General features: G+C 41.2%; 1 protein-coding gene across 1 annotated transcript in view; it reads right to left on the bottom strand.

Annotated features, from left to right (window-relative positions):
* Positions 1-20,860, bottom strand: part of CACNA2D3 (calcium voltage-gated channel auxiliary subunit alpha2delta 3) — an 841,437-nt gene that overhangs the window by 222,491 nt on the left and 598,086 nt on the right. The window contains 1 exon segment of the mRNA XM_033132710.1: positions 12,284-12,301. Coding sequence (XP_032988601.1) covers positions 12,284-12,301 — 18 coding nt within the window.

The following is a 20,860-nucleotide window of genomic DNA, read 5'->3' as shown; positions in this document are numbered from 1 at the left end:
ACACATAGATCTGGGAAAGGTGACACGAGCAGAATACGTGGCTATGCAGAGACCCTCCTCCAAAAAATCCCTGGGCCTTCCCTCCTATTCCTAGAGCAAAAAAGTCTTCTGTACCTACCCCTTTCAATGACCAATTCCTTCCCCTCCCCCATATCTTCCACTTCTTCTACCATTGCAATATCCCTTATCCTCAATACTGGAAAGAGATATCAGGAAAAAATAATCTAGTAAGAACCAGACTCGATCTGTCTTAACTTTTTGGACTGGGTGTATGCAGAAGGACCTTTTCTCTGGAGACACCCTGGTGGAGATATAGACACTCTTCAGGAACTAACACAGGTGAAACCCACTGAAATGTGGAAAGTAAATCCTATTGGTGCATTTGATGCCTGAACGGGAGCACGGCATTAGCACCATTGTCTATTTGGCTAATGTTAACATTATCTGACTCCGTGAATTTTACTCTCATTTAGATTTTTAAAGCTGTTCGTGCTAATCATGACATTTGCTGGCTGTTTCAATAGTGGTCAGTTTTAAACAAGAGGCTTTACACATGTATGCATATATAAAAGTGAGAAAGGAAAGAAAGAATAACTTACTTCAATGATAAAATCAAAAGACTTATAAATCACCATTGGCTGATGTGTGTGTGTGTGTGTGTGTGTGTGTGTGTGTGTGTGTGTATCTCATTGTTTTTATTTATCTGTTTTCTGTATGGTTGAAGTTTCTAATAATAAGAACATTCCTGTAAATTCTCATCTACAGAAAGCATTTTATCAATAAAACCACCAACAGTATACGCTTGCAATAAATACTAATGCCTAAAAATAAATAATGATTGTAATTCTTTTTTAAAAGTCCCTTTTTGCATAAAGATCAAGATAGTCCTTTAAGTGAACTATTTTAACACTTTTAGATAAAAATGCTATCACAATAAAGTTTTTATATTCTTAGTTAAATGGATTATATTTGATTATCAATATTTTGGATGTTATTTATAGCAAGAGGTTTAGAAAAAGCAGGCATTATTATTTTTAATTGAAGAGCTGGTTCTTTCAATGTAAGCAATATGAATTGTCTGTCTTTTATAATACTACTCAGATGAACTGTTTCTCTTAAAAGCCAGACAAATTACAAACAACAATCATTATTTAGATTCCCATTTTGCACTGGCATTTTCCAACATTTTTTGCAAGATGCCTGAATCCTACGTAATATTAAGCATTAACAAAGTAGTGAATAAGAATGAAAATATGAAAAAAATAAACTTTCCAAATGACATTTCCCCTTGTTTTGCCTTTGATTGTCTTGGTAAATTGTAGTCACTGGGTCCTAGAGTATAATACATAAATGGCATTTTCTTTTAGCGAAGACATTTGCTTTTCTTATTAAATCACTATTCCTTGCACCTGAGATTTGGATGAACTAAGTTGTGGAATTTGTTTTTAATCTTCTCCTTTTCCTTTTTAACAACCTGAAGACAACGTTGTGGATGATGATAACACAATAATGTTGGAACATCTGTATGAGAATCTCAAAACAACTTTCTTCTAATAAATTTGTTATTATTTAGGAAAATGTTTACGTTGTTGCCTTTCCCCCAGTATTTCTAAGATGTCAGTCATTAAGCAGGGAAATATGCTTTGTGAGTAAACATCTAGAAAGAGGAGGACGCTGTCTTTGACTAAGGACACATGGGCAAGAAAATATTGCAGATTAAAACATCTGAAAGCTGTCTTAGGAAACTTCTTTGTTTGTGTATTAGGGTAAAACATGCTTATTTCAAGAATTCTCTGAAATAATGAAAATGAGAATTATCCTGGGGCCTTAGGTTTTGGCCAATATTCACAATGAGCTATGACACATCACTGACCTCCCCCCCCCCCCCCCGGCCCCGTCATGGCCGAACATTTATATTTTCACAGACGTGGTTTAGCCACCTCTCAAATCGATGCCTGAAAACACAGCCAACTGTCGGAGCTTCGGGGCCCTGAGACAAAGCCTTCCCCTTGTTTAAAGACCCCCTGAAATGCCGCTTCCTCCATAAAACCTTCCCTAATGAAGTGGAAATTGGAACCAGATGTTCTTCAAGTTCACTACAAAGATAATCATATTTACTCTACAACCTAAGATACCATCGAGGACCAAAATCTGTGCAAACTCTTAATACAGCAGAGTCACTAAACATTGTGGCTGGAGGAAAAGCTGGGGATTCTGTAGAGCCTGTGGACTCCAGAGGCAGAAGCTGGGAAGGAATGCCTCCTCTTTTTATCCATAGCATTTATGATAGAGCTGGTACGTAAGAAGTGCTCAGCAAATAATCCTGGAATGAATTTATCCAATTCCATCCTTTTATTGATTTTACAAATGAGGTCCAGAGAGGAAAAGGGGTCACAGAGAGCTGCTGCCAGAATTCAGACACTAAGGTTAGCGCTGTCCCTTTTCTGGTATGTGGCGTCTACTTGCTCCTTCGTCAAGTATCTGTGTGTACTGTGCCTGTGCCAATGCGGTCAGACTTCGACGGGAAAAAGGTTCTGAGAAGCTGGTGCCCACGTGCTGCTGTTGCCAATTGGGGCAGAAGATTCATGCTGTCCAGCTGATGTCACAGAGGTAAAGGGAAAGGACTTCTTTTTTTTTTTTTTTTTTTTAACAGCTTGGTTGAATGCTGTGACTTCCTTGGAAAGCGGTATAGAGAGGAGAAATGAACTACAGAACCAAATAGACCTGAATTCACATCCCAGAGCAACTTATTCAAACTTCTTTAGTCATTTTTATCTATCCATCCTTCTATTCATCCATCCTTCCATCCATCCACCCACCCATCCATCCATCCATCCATCCATCCATCCATCCATCCATCCATCCATCCACATCTATTCCCAAACATGGCTTGCTATTACTAAACATTGCATTAAATGTTTTATATTTATATAGTATTATTTAACCCTGACACAGACCATGCAAAGTGTGTATGTCCATCTTACAATGTGAAGCAATTAAAGATAAAGGGGCAAAGTAGCTTTGCCCCTGGTCCCAGAAGGCAGCAGGGGATGTGAGCCTTGGCCCACCTGATCCGAGAGCCCCTGTCCTAATCATGCTGTCGTCAACGTCCCACTTTGTGGGCAAGACAAATGCCATGTTTTGCCGTAAGGAGCTTTGAGTGTGATGAAAGAAGCAACCAAGCAAATTACCCCTCAAACAGGAATATCCCCCGGAGTTCTTGGGAGGATTAACAAGAATTATAGATGTGAAACACCTAGTACAGTGCCTGTCACACCCGGCAATTATGATTGATCTCATAAGGACCATTCTAGGCTTGGGGAGAGAAGTTCATCAGCTTCTTTGAAATCTGCCCACTGCTCTACCAAACTATAACTTCACCCATTTCTCCATTCAAATTATATCAGAAACATAGAAAAATATTTCTCATTTATCCCAGGAGAGGACATCACGGTTTTAAGTAGTTAAATGATGTGCTTTAGGAAACAGCTGGGGTGGTGGTGGTAATTGTAACTGTCAGTGTTAAAGGAGGTTGGGAAGGATGCACATTGGGAAGGACATTGTTGGGGAGGAAGGGGGTCGAGGAAGAAGGGACAGATGCTTCGGAAGCACCCAGTTTCCAAATCATCTAATGTGTCCCAGGCCTGGGCAAACACGGTTGGGTGAAATCCAAGTGAACTGGGCTCATGATTCAGCAAGTGGTTTAATTCCATGAGTCATTTCTGGAAAAAGAAAATCCATACTGTGGCATTGGTCCTTTGCCTGACATCTTTCTACCTCATGAAACTAGATTGGGTTTTTTCAAAAATCCTTCTAGTTAATTTGAAGGGATAAACATCTAACTTTCCATTTTTGGACTTTTTAGTAGCATTGCTATTCACAATTGCTCAACGGCTCTAATTTACCTCAGAGGGTCATTTCAGTTGAATCCTTTGGCATGGGATGTCTGGGAGCTCGCATAGAGCCATTTCTCCAATTCTCATGGAACCGGGCTACATTTGAGTTTGCAATGAATATATATCCATTAATTGGAGGTCTGACTAGCTAATCGTGTGACTGGAAAAAGGATCAGGCACTGAACTAGACCAACACATATGTGATGAGTTGAGTAAGAAACACTGAAAAGGAATTTGCTTCATTAAAATAACCAATTTTCCAATTTTAACATGCAGAAAAAATATAGGTAGACAAATTCTGCAGACAAAAATTAGAGTTGTTTGTATTTAAAAAAAAATATGTCAAAAAAAAAAGTAAGGAAAGGAAAGGCTATGCCTGAGTGCATGGTGCATGTGTGTGTTTTCTCTTGAGTAACTCATGGTGCTTACTTACTCTGTGTGCCACTCAGCAATTCCCCTTCTGTGAGGACCTACAAAAGCAGATTAAAGTCACTGGTGGTGGTTTGACATTGACGTGATATAGGCTTGGACTCAGACTTCATTTTCACATAGATTTGGTTTTCAAATTAGTCACAGAATTGTGTCGATTTTGATTAGCCCTGTGTTGGAAGGGTGCTCTTCACTGTTCTCTCTCTTCCTCTCTCCTGTGCACTAATGGAACTATAATAATTAAATTTAAAAAATACACATTTATGACTGAGGTCCACACATTGTGGGTTGCCTAATTCTTTACTTCATTAAGGTATGCTTTGCAGTTGTCCTTTAAATAATGCTCTCTTCCAGGATCTTGACCAATAAAGTCTAGATTCATATACTACTTTTTCTGGAAACATATCTAGTGCGTTATACGATAGATATAGGCATTTTAAACCCATCAATAAATACAGAGGAGACCCAAAAAATGGCAATCCAACGCTTTGAGTTCAAGATCATCGTTGGGTCAATAAGAACGACCTACAGATCGCATCTAGAAGCAAAGGAATGGAAACACTGGGAGTCTTGTGCTGTTTTCTTCAAGCCCCTCGGCTTAACGTGGGCTATGCTGACAGTAACATCATAGTACCCCAGTCATTTGGAGTGTTTGAAATAACTTCTCTCAATCCTCTGCTTTCCTTTCCTTCTAAAAGGAAAACGGATACACACACACACACACACATATTTGTTTGGGAATGTAAGAACAATTGTAATAAAAATGATTTTTAAAATTCCATTGCTTTTTATTCAGATATTTCTTTGACTTTCAAAAGAAAAGGCAGTTTTATTTTAGCAATGTTAAGAATAGAGTTTGCATTGTTTTAACGCCTCCAGAAAGTCCTATTTTATAGTTGTGTTTAATTTAAATAAGTAATAGAAAACATTCAAACAAATGAAAATCTTTGAAAGAAGACTTTGAATTCCTAAGACACTAAAAATTAAGTCTGGGACTAGAAATCTTTGAGATAGTAGGGATTTTGAAATCAATTCTTGGTTTCTGTCTTTACTAGTATCTAGTCCTTTTTTTTTTTTTTTTTTTTTTAAGAATACCAGATTATATCAGTGTTTTGAAGCCATTTCTGCTGTATTTTTATCAAATGTGTTTCTATTAAACAAGGTGTAATGCAATTAGCATTATCAGTAGTATTAATACCCCTGCCATGCCCTCTAGCTGAGCACGTGGTATAGATGGGCCCTGGCAAGCACGGCTCATGAACTTCTCAGGAGAGTGCTGAAAGGAGGATGTTTTTATCCCATTATGACAATGAGAAAACCAAGGCTAAGGATGATAGCGTCCTAGGCCCAAGCTTACCAGGGAGAGCTGGCAGGGCTGGATCTCACCTCCACCTCTACTCAACCCTGAAGTTGGCCTTCAGACTGCTGGGCTGTCCTGACTCTGGCCCGAGAGTGGAACGACTCCATTCTGTCATATGCGCACAGCACCAAGGGCTTTGCTGGGCAGTCACAGCTCCCTCCAAATAGCAACTTGGGCAAATGCCATTTTCACCAGCTCCACTTTTCTCATTTTGAAGCCAAGGCCACCCTCCTTCCTTCCTTCCAGCCACCCTCCAATGAGGTATGAGTAAGACAGGCAACACCTCCAATGGAGGTGCGGTTGCGTTGGTGACCCCCAGAGTGTAAGCATGCACCTACCATTTCCATGGGTTTCCCAGACTTGGATCAATGTTGCTCTAAGTATCTGGCATGGACTGAGCCTTCGACTAAATAGAGACCAAAAATGACCTCTCTTTCTGGTAGGAAAGAAAGTTTTGATAAACAAAGGTACTTTTATAATCGGTACCATGTGAGACACCCCGTCCTTTAGATACCATCATCCTTATGACGAGAGCTGTCTGTACCAAGAAACAATGTAATTGGATGTATGTTTTCACAACTGAGGTTGGTTTCCCACTTGTTTGTTTGTTTATGTGGAAACAACTGTTTCAGCAAACAACTGTTAGGCTAACCCTTGTTAGTCTATCCATTCAATGTATTCGTGAGTAATACATTTAGTTCATTATTATTATAAACATAATTATAACAATAATATATGCTAATTGTACAGGATAAGAAAAGTACAGAACTGCACTAAGAAGAAAACAAAATAAATACTTGTTCTTCTACCATTAAGGAGTAGCTACTGTTAAACAGGTCTATGCATTTCTTTCCAGTATTGTTTTATGTATCTGTTTGTGTATTTACTTACACACACACACACTCACACACACACACACACATACACACGAAGCATATAGTACATGAAATGTTATATTCTGATTTTAAAACTACTCTATTTTCTTATATTATTAAATCTCCTTTTGGCCCATAATTTTGTAATTGCTTCCTAATATTCTGCCTTTTGGAACTTCAGTAACTTGGGCAACCACTTTCCTACTGCTAAATATTTTGGCTCTTCTTTCCCTCATTATAAACAAAATTGCAAGTCACTGGCCAATTTAGGCTAGATTCTCCAAAAGTGGATAATGAGGTCAAAGCATACACATGTGAAAGTTCCTGATAGGTACTAGCAATATTTTCTTGAAGGCTGTGTCAATTTTCATTCTTCGTCGTGTACAAGCTAAATAAACAAACAGACTTATTTTCTCATAATGAACTTGAATCCTTGCTATTTCCCTTATTATGAAATAGAACCTAAATGCTACAAAAGGTCAGATATATGTGACAACGTGGTAAAACATGAATATTTTTCATATATACAGGTAGACAAACATTATGAGACTGTTTAAAATTCAAAGTATTTCTTTTAAGTAAGCAATGCAAACAGCATCCCTGGTGAACCATCAGCCCCCATGGGGCTTCAGCTGGAGCCCCTGTGTACTGCTCTGCTGGCCAGCCCACCATCAGAAAGCCATATACTTTGAATCTGAGCGTCTTGCACTTATGTATTTATGTTCTCAAACACAGAGTTGGACAGGGCCACGGGAGAGGGGTTGGCCAAGGCTCACATGGGTATGACACATGCAAAAGTTCACCTCCTACCGCAGCAGCCGAGCAGCTTGTCTGGAGCGCCATGGACACACTCATACAGAATTACAGTGGAGAACACAATATTCGGTTCTGTGATCATCATTATGGTTGAGCAATATACTGTAACTCCGATTTCCAGAGTCCAACACACTGGCCACTGGAAGAACTCAAGTGACAAGACTCGCTCTAGTTTCTATTTCCCTTGCCTTTTTCACAAAATAGATCTACAAAATTAAGCTGTAGCCCACCATGCTGCTATCATCTTTCAGATTCTGAGTAGAGTCAATCTTAACAGCCCCAGCTTGAGAATGCATATGAAAGATGCCTATATAGGTTCCTACAAAACAGGAAATGATAAGGAGGAAAACAGGGTTATCAAAACAAGACATCATAGTTTGCACACAAAGCAAGTAAAGGTTAAAAACAAATGAGTCATAAACCAGAACCAAATGGAAATAGTTATCACCCCGGTTTTGCACTTCATTTACATTGATTTAGCTGGTTATGTAACTGTAATGAAACACTAAAATCACTAGACCTACAGTTCTATGAAAATAGCAGCTTCGCAAGCTTTCAATTTTCTATTTTCAATGACAGTTAATTCAACATTTCAAAGTGTACAAGTTAAATGAGACAAAGAATGATAAATAATGCTCCACAATTGCTGAAATCTGATTACAGTGGGATAAGAGCAGGCCAAATTCTACTTACACAAGTTTGGAGAGAGAGAGAGAGAGAAGAGAAAATAAAAGGGGAAGAAAAACTTAAATAAGTGCTTCCAGTTATTCTTCCATTAATAGATATAACACAAACAAGGAAACAAAGAAAATGCAAATGGTTCAGGATCCCATTTTACACTTAGGGGTGGAAATTAGCAAAACAGTTCCATCTTGAAAAAAAAAACGACAACAACAAAAATCGACTTCCATTTAAAAAGCTAATTTATGCACTCCTGAGTCCTCATACAAGTTAAGCAGCACAGAATATCACAGCAGGCATAGAACAACAGATCTTGAACCCTGCTGTGTTTGTTCAAGAAGGCAAGTTAAGCTATTCCTAACAGGAAACAAAAACAGGCAGTCAAGCTATTAAACAGGGATCCTTTTGCCACACCGTGCAGCCCTGAATGCATCAATTGCTGTTCCAAACAGGATTAGAGATGTGGTTTTCTTTAACTATGGTTTTGAGAAAAATGTGTATGCCTGCTCAGAATTCTCAGGCTGATATTAACTAATACAATACAAGCAAGACATAAAGCACTTTTAAAAACTCTAAGAAACTGTCTTTGACAAACTCCAAAGTTGTGTGAAGGCGGCATAAAACGAAGGCAAGGGGGTACCAGTGTGTGGAAAAGTTAACCCACATACACGGCTAAATTTGGAATTCTCCAGAGTATCCCTGCCTTTTAAGTACTCAAGGCCCCGTTCCACAGTAAGTTAACCACACAGTAAACAACTGGTGATTAGTTCCTACGGACAGAACCTACTTAAGTGACTAGGCACCTTGAAAAATGGACCACTTTTTTTTTTTTTTTTTTTGTTTTTTGCCGTGTATGAGTAGCAAATATGCATTTGCAAATGGCTTTGGGTAATTCTGCTACGTTATCATAATAAAATGGGATCTCCCAGATATTTCTGTAGAAATCAAGATGTACCATGTAAGGAAACAAAGGGAAATCTTTCTCACACGTGGACCTCGTTTCATTGTTGAATTCAAGGAGAATCAGTCCAATGGAGAAAGTGGTTCAATTCCCACCAAAAAGAACAGAACTGTGATGGCTTGAATGCATCTGGTCAATTGCTACATGGTTTTTAACCAAGACTTCAGGACACTGCCTATGTCTTTGGTAAAAATATTTAATGTTGATTAGGTGTATCACCAGTCAGTATTACAATCTTATACCAAGGGTTGAAATTTATAGTCTAGAAATTACCTTAGCAGTGCTTAAGAATCACCGGAAAAAGCAAAACAGAACACTTGTTTTTCAAACCATTGTTCTAGAAAATAGTCACAAAGGATTAGGAGATAAGTTATGTTAAGACTGTCGAAATACTAGAATCATGGAAACCTTAGCGTATAGACAGCAATCATTAATGAGTGCTACACATGAGAGGGACACTTTTCGCTGTAGATCAGTGGAGAGATTAAAATAAGCATGTTTACAGAGACATAACTATTTAAAATATTTATAGAGAAAACAGTTGCAGATGATACAAAGAGAGATTCCAACAAAAACACAGCACGGATGCAGACACCATATGGTCCAATGTATGCGCTCATGACCTCATGTGAAAAGCAGACTAAAGACGTAACAGCTGGAGATGCATACCTTTTACCCTCCGAACAACAAACTCTTGGGCTTGGAAGGGGCTCATTATAATCATGTCCATGGATGGGTGAAATCTACGGGCAATGTCAAAGACTTTGGGAAGAAATCTCTCAAACAATTGTCCCTGGAAGACTTTGCTTTGTTGGGATGTCAAGCCCAATCTGCATTTCTTCTGACTCTGCGTAAAAGGAGCAGTCAGGTAATGCACAGAGTTTCCAGTGAAATAGGAGGAGCGCCCCACACCTCCTGGGCTCTCTTTTTCATGTCCTGATTATTCACTGGGCTTGAGTCAGAACCACAAACCACTGCAGAGGTCCCAGACCACCACATCACGTATGATTGTTCCCTTGATCTCTAGAGCATCAGAATCCAAGACAAGCAAATGGTCACAGGGACTCTAAATTGGGCGAGTGTCCAGCGTGTCAGGCTCCGTGCTGGGCACAAGTAAGAGAAAGAACTCTCCTAAGAAAAAAGGAAGATTAACCTTTCATTCTTGTTAAAGAAACAAGAATCCCAAGGCTTAGAGAGGTTAAGTAACTTGCTCCCGGTCACAAATGGCTGGAGGTGGGACGACAGCCCACCACATTGCTCTGCCCACCAAGCGGCAAGACAGCACATCTGAGGAGACTTGCTGCTTGTAAAGACCTCCTCCTTCTAGTAAAGGACTCTGCAAGTGCCACTGAGGTGACACTGGGGAGAGGAAGGGAAAGAGTGTGAGGGGCAGGGATGCTCATACACCACCCGCTGACAGCGGCAGCTCCGAGGGAGGCTGCCTTTCATCTGCAGTGTGCTTCTTCTGCTCACCTGCTCTCACCTTCCAGCCCAGATACCTGAGGTTTATATTTCAACTGCTTCTCCAGAGAGCCGAATTGTCCAGAAAGTACCCCCAAGGAGTTCGGAAACCATTTCCTGCAGGGCTCTTAATAATTTTTAAGGTACAGGAAGTACCTTTTTCTATTTTAATAGAAAGAAGACAACTTGTAGCCATGGTGTGAGGACCAGGAGGCAAAGCAATGTCTTATTATATAGGGCGGCAGAAAAAGGCCTTGGGCCGGTCCACTGTCTTTTGGCGAAGGGGAAGCCATTGGGGAATGCTCCTCGATTCTGAATTTTCTATGATCACAATACCATGCTTCACTTGGCAGGGCACGTGATATGAGTCAATATCTAATGACAGAAGGAAAGCGTGCAGTGGGTTAAGTGCTAGTGAAGAATCACACGTTCCAGCAGCGTTTGTTCTTACCATATTCTGCGCTGGTTTGTTCTGAACTTTGTTTTAAAATTCCATGCTGATGGCCCCTAAATTCATGAGGAATCTTCTATAACAAAATGCCTTTGAATATGGATCAGTGGAAATTTGATGAATAAATGCCAGTAAGTTGAGGTTGGTTCGTTTTTAGGCACTGAATTTGTTAAGTCTCTTTACAAAGAAATTTCAAATGTGGGCAATTAAGTAAGCATGACCTATCAAAGATGCTGAGTCTTCCAGATAATCTGGAATTCTGATCATATGTTTACCCTGGAAGCTGTTGCTCTACTCAAATACTTTAACTTTAAATGAAGTGTTCAGTCCTTTTGTGATGGCACTGAAGTGTAATCAAACATTTCCACAAGCCAAGTCACACACTAGCACGGCTCTCTTTGTTTAAATATCTCAAATATATTTGAGTAATTGTGTAATGATTTCTAGGCCTCTGGTTGTCCATATGGTCTGAACAGACTGTCTTTTGTAGAGCAACTGTGCTATGTCTCTCAACGAGGAGAAACCAAATGATCTCTGCTCCAAACCGGAGCATTTGGGAGGTACTGCTTAAATTTCAGAGTGGCTCCCTACGTCAACTCCTGAAACAAAACCAACCCACATCTGACCCCCAGAAATCATCATCTTCTGGAAATCTTGCTTGTGTTTGTGAAATATACAAGAACAATGCAGCAGGCATCACGTGACATGTTTTCTGCCATAACTGTCCTTAGGATACAATGACATGCCATGGAGACGATACAGCAAAGCCAGCACTGCAACCACATGGAATCTTTCTGGACAGAGAACATTCTAGATGGTGAACCAGATCATCTCAGACAGACATGAGGACCAGTGAAAGGGTCTGGCCATTGGTAAGAACTCTGCTCTGATGCACTCCGGGTGGTATGAATGATGAGGCAAGAGAAGGAGCTGCTGATTTTGTAAATAATGAAACCCAAGGGCACTTTTCAGAGATTTGGCTAAACTTGGTTGATGGACCTTACTAATTCGTCACATTATCTGTCTTCCTAGGAAAGTATCCCAGGGGAAGACCTGGAATGCTACGTCTGAAGGAATGTGCCAAACTTACTCTTGACCTATTGTTTGAGAATTCTCAGCGAAATGGTTGGGCATAGATTCACCCCCAAACCACTGGCCACTACAGGATCCTTTGGTGGGATTAGCTTGGCAGGAGACAGTGGACAACTGCCTCTGTTGGCCTTTCTGTTCTTGTCCAACTTCTGAAGTTGTAAGAGGAAAACCATTTCACTGGTCAGGAGCAGTGCTTAGTGCACAAGACCATGAAGACATGCACGACGGGGGATGGCGGGGATGTGATGGAGAAGAGTTTACCTTTTGTGCCTGAGGGAGCTGAAAAGTAAGGGGAAAACAAAACAAAAGAAAAAAGAAAGAAAAATGCCATCATTACATAAGAAGGTAAGATTACCTGTAAAACTTCATTCAGCTGCCATTGGAAAATGGAAATACCAATAACGAGAGAAAAAGAGGAAAATAAAACCAAAGCCAGGTCATTTCCCAAAACAAAGCTTTAGTGTTGATGATTTCACCTGCTATTTGAATCTGTAGTATCAACAGCTAATCTGTGAGCACATGTTTTGGGAATCACCATGCCCAGGCAGTTTGATAACCTCCTAAAAGCTGGACCTGAGGTTCTTCTGCCCAGCGGCCCAAAGCACACACTTCCCAGAGCTGATCCCGTCTTCCTGTATGCCAACAGTTCCCACTGGAGGCGTCTGGAGTTGTCAAAACTGGGGGGATAGGAAGGAACAAGTGCTACTGGCCTCTGGCAGTTAGAGACCAGAGATGCTGCTAAATTGCTTACAATACACAGGACAGCCCCCACAACAAAGACCTCTCTGGCCCAAATGCCGATTACATCAAAGTTGAGAAACCCTGCTGTACATAAAGGTAAGACCATTAGAAGTAGCTTATGCTCTTAAAGTCAATTTTTCTTGCTTTGTAGCACATTAACTGTTTCCTTTATTGGTGGTTAAGGAAGCATGCTGAAGATTTTGTGCATTTGAAGTAAGCTAATATTCTAAGAACAACAAAAAGGCAGTCAGTTACTCCATAAAATAAGACATAATAGCTTTCCCAATGGCACAGGCAAGGAACGGAAGTCATAGATATGTGGAAAAGATGAACATTTATGAGACACATTTGTCTATTTTTCTATATGGAGACAATTAGGTGGTGGTTTAATGCCACAGTATTTGTGACTGCCATTATAGATAGTATGCAGTGTTTTAATAAACATCTTTCTAATCTGGAGTGGAATTACTATTATCCACATATTAAATACCAAATCTAGGAATTACATCATTTTCAAGACATACTTCTTGTCATACAGATGAACATTTATTGAGTGTGAACTTGTCATCAGGCACTGTGTTACGCCCTTTATTTATATTATGAAACAAAATCATAGCAACCCAGTACTAGGTACCCTTATTACCCCCATTTTACAGATGAAAAATAAAATGGAAATTTAAGGTGAAGTAATTGTACAATGTCCCATAGACACATTGGAAAGCTGGGTTGCCTGACTTTAGAATATACAAATTCAGTTCAACCCCCACACTCTTAAAAGCCACAAACACTTGGAAATTGTGACTGCAGACTTCCTGTTTCTTTCCAGTTTATAACATCAGAAATACTAGAAGATGCAAGACAACTGAACCAGACGTCCAAGGTCCCCATTCGAATCTTCTGCCTTTGCCATTCTTTTTTTCACCCTGGGTGGTATGCTCTCTCTCTATATGCCCTAAGACCAAGCCTGTCTTGAAACTATTCTAAGCCTCTGCCCATGTGGATGGAGCCCAGCAAAGGGCAGAAGGGATTAATCCACACCAACAAAATGTCTTGGATCTCAGAGACTTCTCCAGAATGGTCTAAAGAATTTTCATGAAGGGCAGATCCCAGCCTCTCCAACACTCACTTTTTTAAGCAATTTTATCCTGAAAGATCTACCAATTTAAGAAGACAGTAATACAAGCATGTTTTTCTGATTCTTTCCTCCTGGTTATGGCTGCCACTATTCAAAAAGGAAGTTCACAAGTTCCTCCAGGGCTTCTCAAGAGTTCAGAAAAAAATGTATCAAGAGGTGAGAAATTGAGCCTAAAATGAGGAATCACTTAAAGAAAAGTCTCTTAAATATTAAACATCTTTTCACACAACGGAAAAGAAACCTTGGGGATGTGAACATTAAGGGATAATGATAAATGTATGTTTCCTTAGGAAAGCATTTGTGTTGAATCACAGCTTATGTCATATGAAATGCACGGGGGGTGGGGGGTGAGAATTATAAATGTTTGATGAACCATAAAATAAATACCAAAGTTAAGTCCTGCACACACTGCCGGACTTGACAGGTTTCTTTGAAAGAAGAGCTGCCCTTTCTCTCTCTCTCTTTCTCTCTCTCTCTCGAAGTTTTATCTTAGCTGAGCAGAAAACACTACTTTTTAAGTCACCCATTTAAGCACATGAGAAGAAATCCTGGGAAGCAAAATGAGACACTAGGCTTTGTGGTGATGTCTTCAGTTTAAAACTGCCCTCAAACTCTCCGCAAAACATATATTTTCCTCAAGAAATAACTCATGAGAACAAAGAGCAACTTTCCTATCGGAGCTTTAAAATACCATAAATTACAGCTTGCAATGCCCTAAACAGGTCGGACCTCTGAGCAGCAGCCTCAGAATAGAACATAACAAATGTAGGTGCTACTGCTTGGGGGTTGGCTCTCTGGAGGACACACCACCCACCTGGCATCCCCAAACAGTGCGCAGAGCCCTGAGCAGGGAGCCAGACCAGCCGGACACTGGTCTACCCCGGTGTCTGGCTGCAGTCTTGAGGCCCATGCCTTCCAGCCTTTGGCCAGGGTGCTTGTCTGTAAAAAGGGATGGCGGAGGGAGGACTGGAGAATGGGCCAGATCTTGGGCGGCCAATAGGTTTTGCCTTGAGAGCCAAGTCTGACTGATTAGTAATGGCTGTCTGGAGGGCCATGTTGAGAAGGGTTCTGCAGTTATGTCTGAGTTGTGTTGGAAAGAATGTAATAGCCAATTAGCAATGTCTGTTGTGGGCCAAAAAAATAAGGAATAGCAAAACATATTCCTGGCCATGATGAGCTCTAAAGGTCTTACTGTACTTTTTCTTTGCAGTTCTGAGCACATATATGGTTTTTCTGTGATTTGTTTGTTGAGTGTCTCTCCTCTACTAGGTCGCAGGCTCCATTAGGGCATGAGGGTATCTGCCCTGGATGTAAGTCTCTATGAAGTTCTCCAAGCTGTGCCTGTGATTGGTGCTCACCTTGTTAAAGAAGGTATCTTATTAGTAGGGTATATGTAGGGTGAATGCCAGGGAAAGATAATGGGGCACTTGCCTTGAATTCACTTCCTTGTACCCACACACATACCAAGTTGATAACCAAAGCTGATGGCTTTCAGGAGAAAAATAACTCTCTCTGCCAGAAGGATAGATATGAAACCCTTGGATTCTCATGTGCCTGGCACAGGTTTCTGTATATGTGCTGACTGTCTTCCTGACCCATGGATGTGCATAAAACCAGCCTGGGAACTTCCCTTCATCACGGGGCCAGAGCTGAGGCAACTTCTCTTCTGCAAAGGACTTTTCTTCTTCAAAGCCACTTTGTCATGCATTGTCAACCAGGCTCTGGGTCTGTTTTCTCACTCTCTACATCAAGGTCTCCACAGCCAGCTTCAGGATCTTTGTAGGACAAATATCCCCAGATTGGATGATTCTATAACCAACGGTACACATCTTCTTGTCACTTTTTAAAAGGAGGGGCAAAGAAAGAAAGAAGTTATGGTATGCTGTGTGCGTGCACATTCCTAGAGAAAAGCTAGTTGCAGGATGCATTCATGTGATACTTCATATTCGAACATAGAAAGATGGAGAATTTGTCATTCAAGATAGAGTGGAGGAGAGGAAAGGAATAAAGATGAAGGTGGCAGTAATAATAGGAACAGCTCCCCTTTAGTGAACATTCTCGATGGACCAGGTTTGGCTAAATGCTTCACCATCTTGAGCAATGCTGCTTCTCACAGAGGAACCCTGGGTTAGATACAGTATCCTTCTCAGTTTCTAGATGAGGAAATAGATAATGCACTTGACCCGTGAACAACATAGGTTTGAACTGCATGGGTCCACTTAATGTGGATGTGTTTTTAATAACTACTGTAAATGTGTTTTTTCTTCCTATGATTTTTACTAACATTTTCTTTTCTCTAGCGTTCTTTATTGTAAGAATACAAGATATAATAAATATAACATACAAAATATGTGTTACTTGATGTTTTCTGCTATTGGTAAAGCTTCTGGTCAATAGTAAGCTAAAAAGTTATATGGGGAGTTTTGACCGTGTGGGGGGCAGGGGAGGTTGGTGCCCCAGCCCCCTGCACTGTTCAAGGGTCAACTGTATTTAGAATAGCTAAATACAGGGGGGTGGTAGATGAGGGTAAAGGGGATCAAATATATGGTAATGGAAAGAGAACTGACGCTGGGTGGTGAACACACAATGGGATTTATATAGATGATATATTACAGAATTGTACACCTAAAATCTATGTAACTTTATTAACATTTGTCATCCCAATAAGCTTGAATTAAAAAAAAAATAGCTAAGTACAAGATCATCTAGCCAAGAAATGCTTGCGCTGAGGGTCAAAGTCAAGTCTCTCTGCAGCCCCACCTTTGCTTTAAACGTCAGGCTCAAGGGGCTGCTTCTCATGAAGATGAAGGGTGATATTGCCCACCTATTCTCCTGCAGGACTTGGGGCCTGTCGGACCATTTCATCTGGGCTTCTCCCATATGAGAAAGTGGCAATGAGAAACCCTGGTACTACCCTTTATGGGAGAGTCTGGATAGAAGACAGAGAATGCAGCCTACCATGTTTCTCAGCATGTGATGTGATATATGGTGTAGCCTAAATGTTTACCATACCCTCTCCTGTCACAGACATTGACATCTGTTCTTTCTTCCTCCTGGAACCCTCACTCTACACCTCCTCCCCTGCTGAGCTAACACCTCTGCTTCTTTGATCAGTTGTCACTCTCAGAGAAGGCTTATCTGACTCCCGTATCACATGCCTTCCTCACATGCCCTCATGCCACCACACACCTCCATTTCATAGCATAGCTACTGCCAGTTGCAGTAGCTGCTATTTTGCCCTTTTCTATCAGTAACAGAAACCCAACTTTTAGAGTTTAGGGTTTAGCTAAGCCAGGCTCAGCTAATGGACCTTATTGGAACTTGGTATGGCTAAGTGATTCAGTTGTGGCCTATCCGTGGATGTGGCTTTTCCAGATAGTGTCCTTAAAAGGACTCCCTTCATCCTGCTGCCAGGAATGTTGATATGATGGCTGGTGCTCTAGTAGTTATTCTGGACGATGAAGTTATTTTGAGGATGGAAAGCATACACTAGGACGTTGAGGACAGTAGCAATGACAGGCAATCACGACAGCCAGCGCATGCTATCCCCCATTCCAAGGCTTTTACCTATATTAGGTTACTGAAACCTCACAAACACCTTATTAGGCAAGTTCTATTATTACCCCAGTTTTGCAGATGATAAAACTACAGGGTCACACAGCCAGAGAGCAGCAAAGAGGGGATTTGAGAAGGGAGGCTAGTGAAAAGGCTATTAAATAATTTAGAGGAGAGATGGTGTAGAAATGGATCAAGATGCTGGTGGTGAAGGTGGCAGGAGGTGCCACCTAGATCTATTGGCGAGCAGAGATGACAGACTGGATGATAATATGAGAAGAGAGACATCAACGGTGTGTCCAAGGTTTTTGGCCCAGGTACATGCGAAAATGGAACAGCCATTTTCTGAGAAGAGCAAAACTATGGGAGAAGCGTATCTGAGGGAAAATATCAGGAGTTCAGTTTTGTCTAAAACTGACAATTTTAGGACGTCCACTGGCCTTGCAGGCAGAGGTGTACGGTAGGTGGCATGGCCACTGTCCATATGGAGACAAGGTCACCTAAGGGAGTGGAGTGAGTGCAGGTAGAGGAGAGTTCACATCTGGGGACTGAGTCATGGGGTGGGGGTGGGGTCCCACCAGTTCGAGACTACTTGCTGCGGTGGGCTAGGAGAGGGGCCGTGAGGCACCGTGGGCAAACAGAAAGAGATACAGGTGAGTTCTGAGTCCCTGAGGCTAAATAAAGGTGTCTCAAAATGAGACAGTGTGTCCAGCGAGGGAAGGGAGTGTTTTTGTTTTAACTTCCCTCATTTGCTTCGTTTCAATGTCACAGTTCCACGGAGAGTCACGGGGACAACTGAGTGGACATCCATTGCTCTTGCTCAACAAAGTTCCAAAACTCGTTGGACTTTTTCAAAAATAAAACTCCAATTAAAGATCTATTGATCAAAACAACACATTTCACTATAAAATATATAAAGACCAAATGGGAAACAAAGTGTTTTCCTGCCAACTGTGTAAAACAAAAAACGCCTGGCCTACATATGTTTATTCCATTTGTAAAACTGGCCCTTTGCCTCAGGCCTTATGAATGAGCGATAGATCCCTGTTCGCTGCAAAGGTTCCTTGTGTTTATTTTTTTCTTGTTCATGTTTGCATTTATAATCTTCCATTCTTCCTCATTAAGCAAAGGGGGATAAAGAACCCACTCTTCTATATATCAGAGGAAGTTCTGTTAATTGGCTTAAACTCCAAAACCTATGCCAAGGAGGGGAAGATCTCTGGTGAGTTAAGATTTGGTGGTGCAGGTTCTGTCCCACATCCATCCACTTCTGCCACCCCCCACCCCCGGGCGAGCCATCATTGTTACTCATCTGTCTCCTCACTTATATTCCACCCCCAATCCTTTCTCTACACTGCATCCAGAATGATCTAACAGTGGAAGCCTGGTACTTTGCCAGCCCTGTTGTCCAAACCTTCCTTGCTAACCTCAAAGCCTTTGTGGGGCTTTCTGTGATTGGCTGATGCTCTGCCCTCCTGCCCATGTCAATTTCCTGACGCCCTCCCACAGCCCCAACACCTCACTGATCCCAACACATCTGTCAGATTTCAGCTCTGATGGCACCTCCTCTGACGGGAGCCCTTGTCTTAACTCAAGTGTCTTTCTATGACATCATCTTGTTTATTCCTGTTTCAGGATTTATTACATTCTGTAATCTTCTTGTTTATTTTTTTATTACCTCTCCAGCTAAGAACTCAAGCTACATCCGGGGGCCACATCTATCTTCTTCATTGTTTATCACTATGGACTACACATGTACTGTAAGAATTTAGTACATATTTGTTGAAGGGGTAGGGGAAAGAGAAGGGAAGGGAAGAGAAAGGAAGGAGGAAGGAAGAAGGAAGGAAAGAGGAAGAAGGAGGGAGAGAAAAAGAAAAGAAAGTTAAAAATAGAAGAAAAAAGGAAGAAAGGAAAAAGAAGGAGGGAGGAAGAAAAGGATGGAAAAGGGAAGAAGGAAAGGGAGCAGAAATGAAGGAAGGAGGGAGGGCCTTGGAGTTCAGTAGATCAGGTATCTAATTCTACCCCTACCACTTACCAGTTGTGAAGACTTGGGCAACAATATATCATCTTTGAATTTCTCATCTCTACAGTGGTAGCAATAACACCATTTCATTGGATTAAGGTGAGGATCTAATGAGATAAATACATGTTGAGAACCTACTAAAGCCTCTGACAAGTAATGGTTGCTGTTTATACCTCCTGACCTTGAAACCTCTAATTTTCAGGGTTGGTCCCAAGCTCATGGTGTGTGAGAGTTTAACTAATACCTCATGGTCCACAGAGAAGCCCGTGGGCCTGGGCTCACGAGCCCCCTCAATGGGCCGTCACTCCTTCACAGTGGCTTACATAAAGAAGTGGTAAGGACTGAATAAGGCGCTTTAGACAGCGTGTAACTCTGACAGCGGACATGTGTCTCTTTGTTCTCATCGTAATGCCTTTCTTTCATAGCAGTCCCCATGCTCTGGGTAAGGAAGGCTCTGCTCCAAGGAAGGTTCAAGCTCCACAATGTGGACCAGACCTAAGCCAATCAACTCATCACCCTTTCCTGGCCATAGCAATTAGCTCAGAGTAGACATGTGATCTAACCTAATCTAATAAGGACTTCTATAGAAGTAATCAAAAATTACCTCCCTCTCACGCTTTCTCTCCTCTTCCAACTAGAGCCTGCACTGCTGGGGACAGATTATCAATTGGGGTCTGAGAGTGAAGCCAATATCATGGAAGGCGGGGCAGTCAGATGGAAAAAACTCAGCGCCAATGATATCATTTGAGCTCCACATGCATCCATGGGACTTCGCTTCTAGTGGCTTCCAGCTTAGTACGAGCCATGGAGGCATCCTGAAAACACTGAGTTTTCCCCCATTATTTCCATAGATACCTGCAGCTGGCCATCTCTAGTACATGCCATGGCTGCTCACAATTAAATTTTACTCATACAAATCAAGGGATTCATCAAAATATTTCCATACTGTTTGCTCAGCTTCAAAATTACTCAGGAGTAATTTCCTCAAAAGATTTCCAATGCAATGTGTGAAATTTCCTTACAACCACACAGGGCGTCATATTTCTCAAAAGTCTGGAAGCCATTTTGGTCTTTATGATAATATTAGGTAAGTCATGAGACAAAAGGGTATCTCTTTGTGCCATTCTCTTTGTCCTTAGAATCTCCTTCTCCCCTGGCCTTAGCATGCGGGTCAGTTTACTTTCTTTACTCCATACTCCTTCTCTTTCTTCTTAAATGTTGGAACTCTGCTGCTTATTCTATAATCCCTAATTGAGGCGACTGCCCCAAGTCTCATGGCTTCAATCACTTCTTTGTTATGGCAGTGCTGATGAAGGAGGAAAGAATGGAAGTTGTCTAGAGATAGAAAACCTTGCGGAGTGGAAGGAAAGAACAAAAACGAGGT

The sequence above is a fragment of the Rhinolophus ferrumequinum genome, chromosome 17, assembly GCF_004115265.2.
Source record: "Rhinolophus ferrumequinum isolate MPI-CBG mRhiFer1 chromosome 17, mRhiFer1_v1.p, whole genome shotgun sequence".
In the NCBI taxonomy this organism is placed as follows: domain Eukaryota; kingdom Metazoa; phylum Chordata; class Mammalia; order Chiroptera; family Rhinolophidae; genus Rhinolophus; species Rhinolophus ferrumequinum.
The sequence above is the reverse complement of the archived record's forward strand: the minus strand, read 5'-3'. Positions and strand labels throughout refer to the sequence as shown.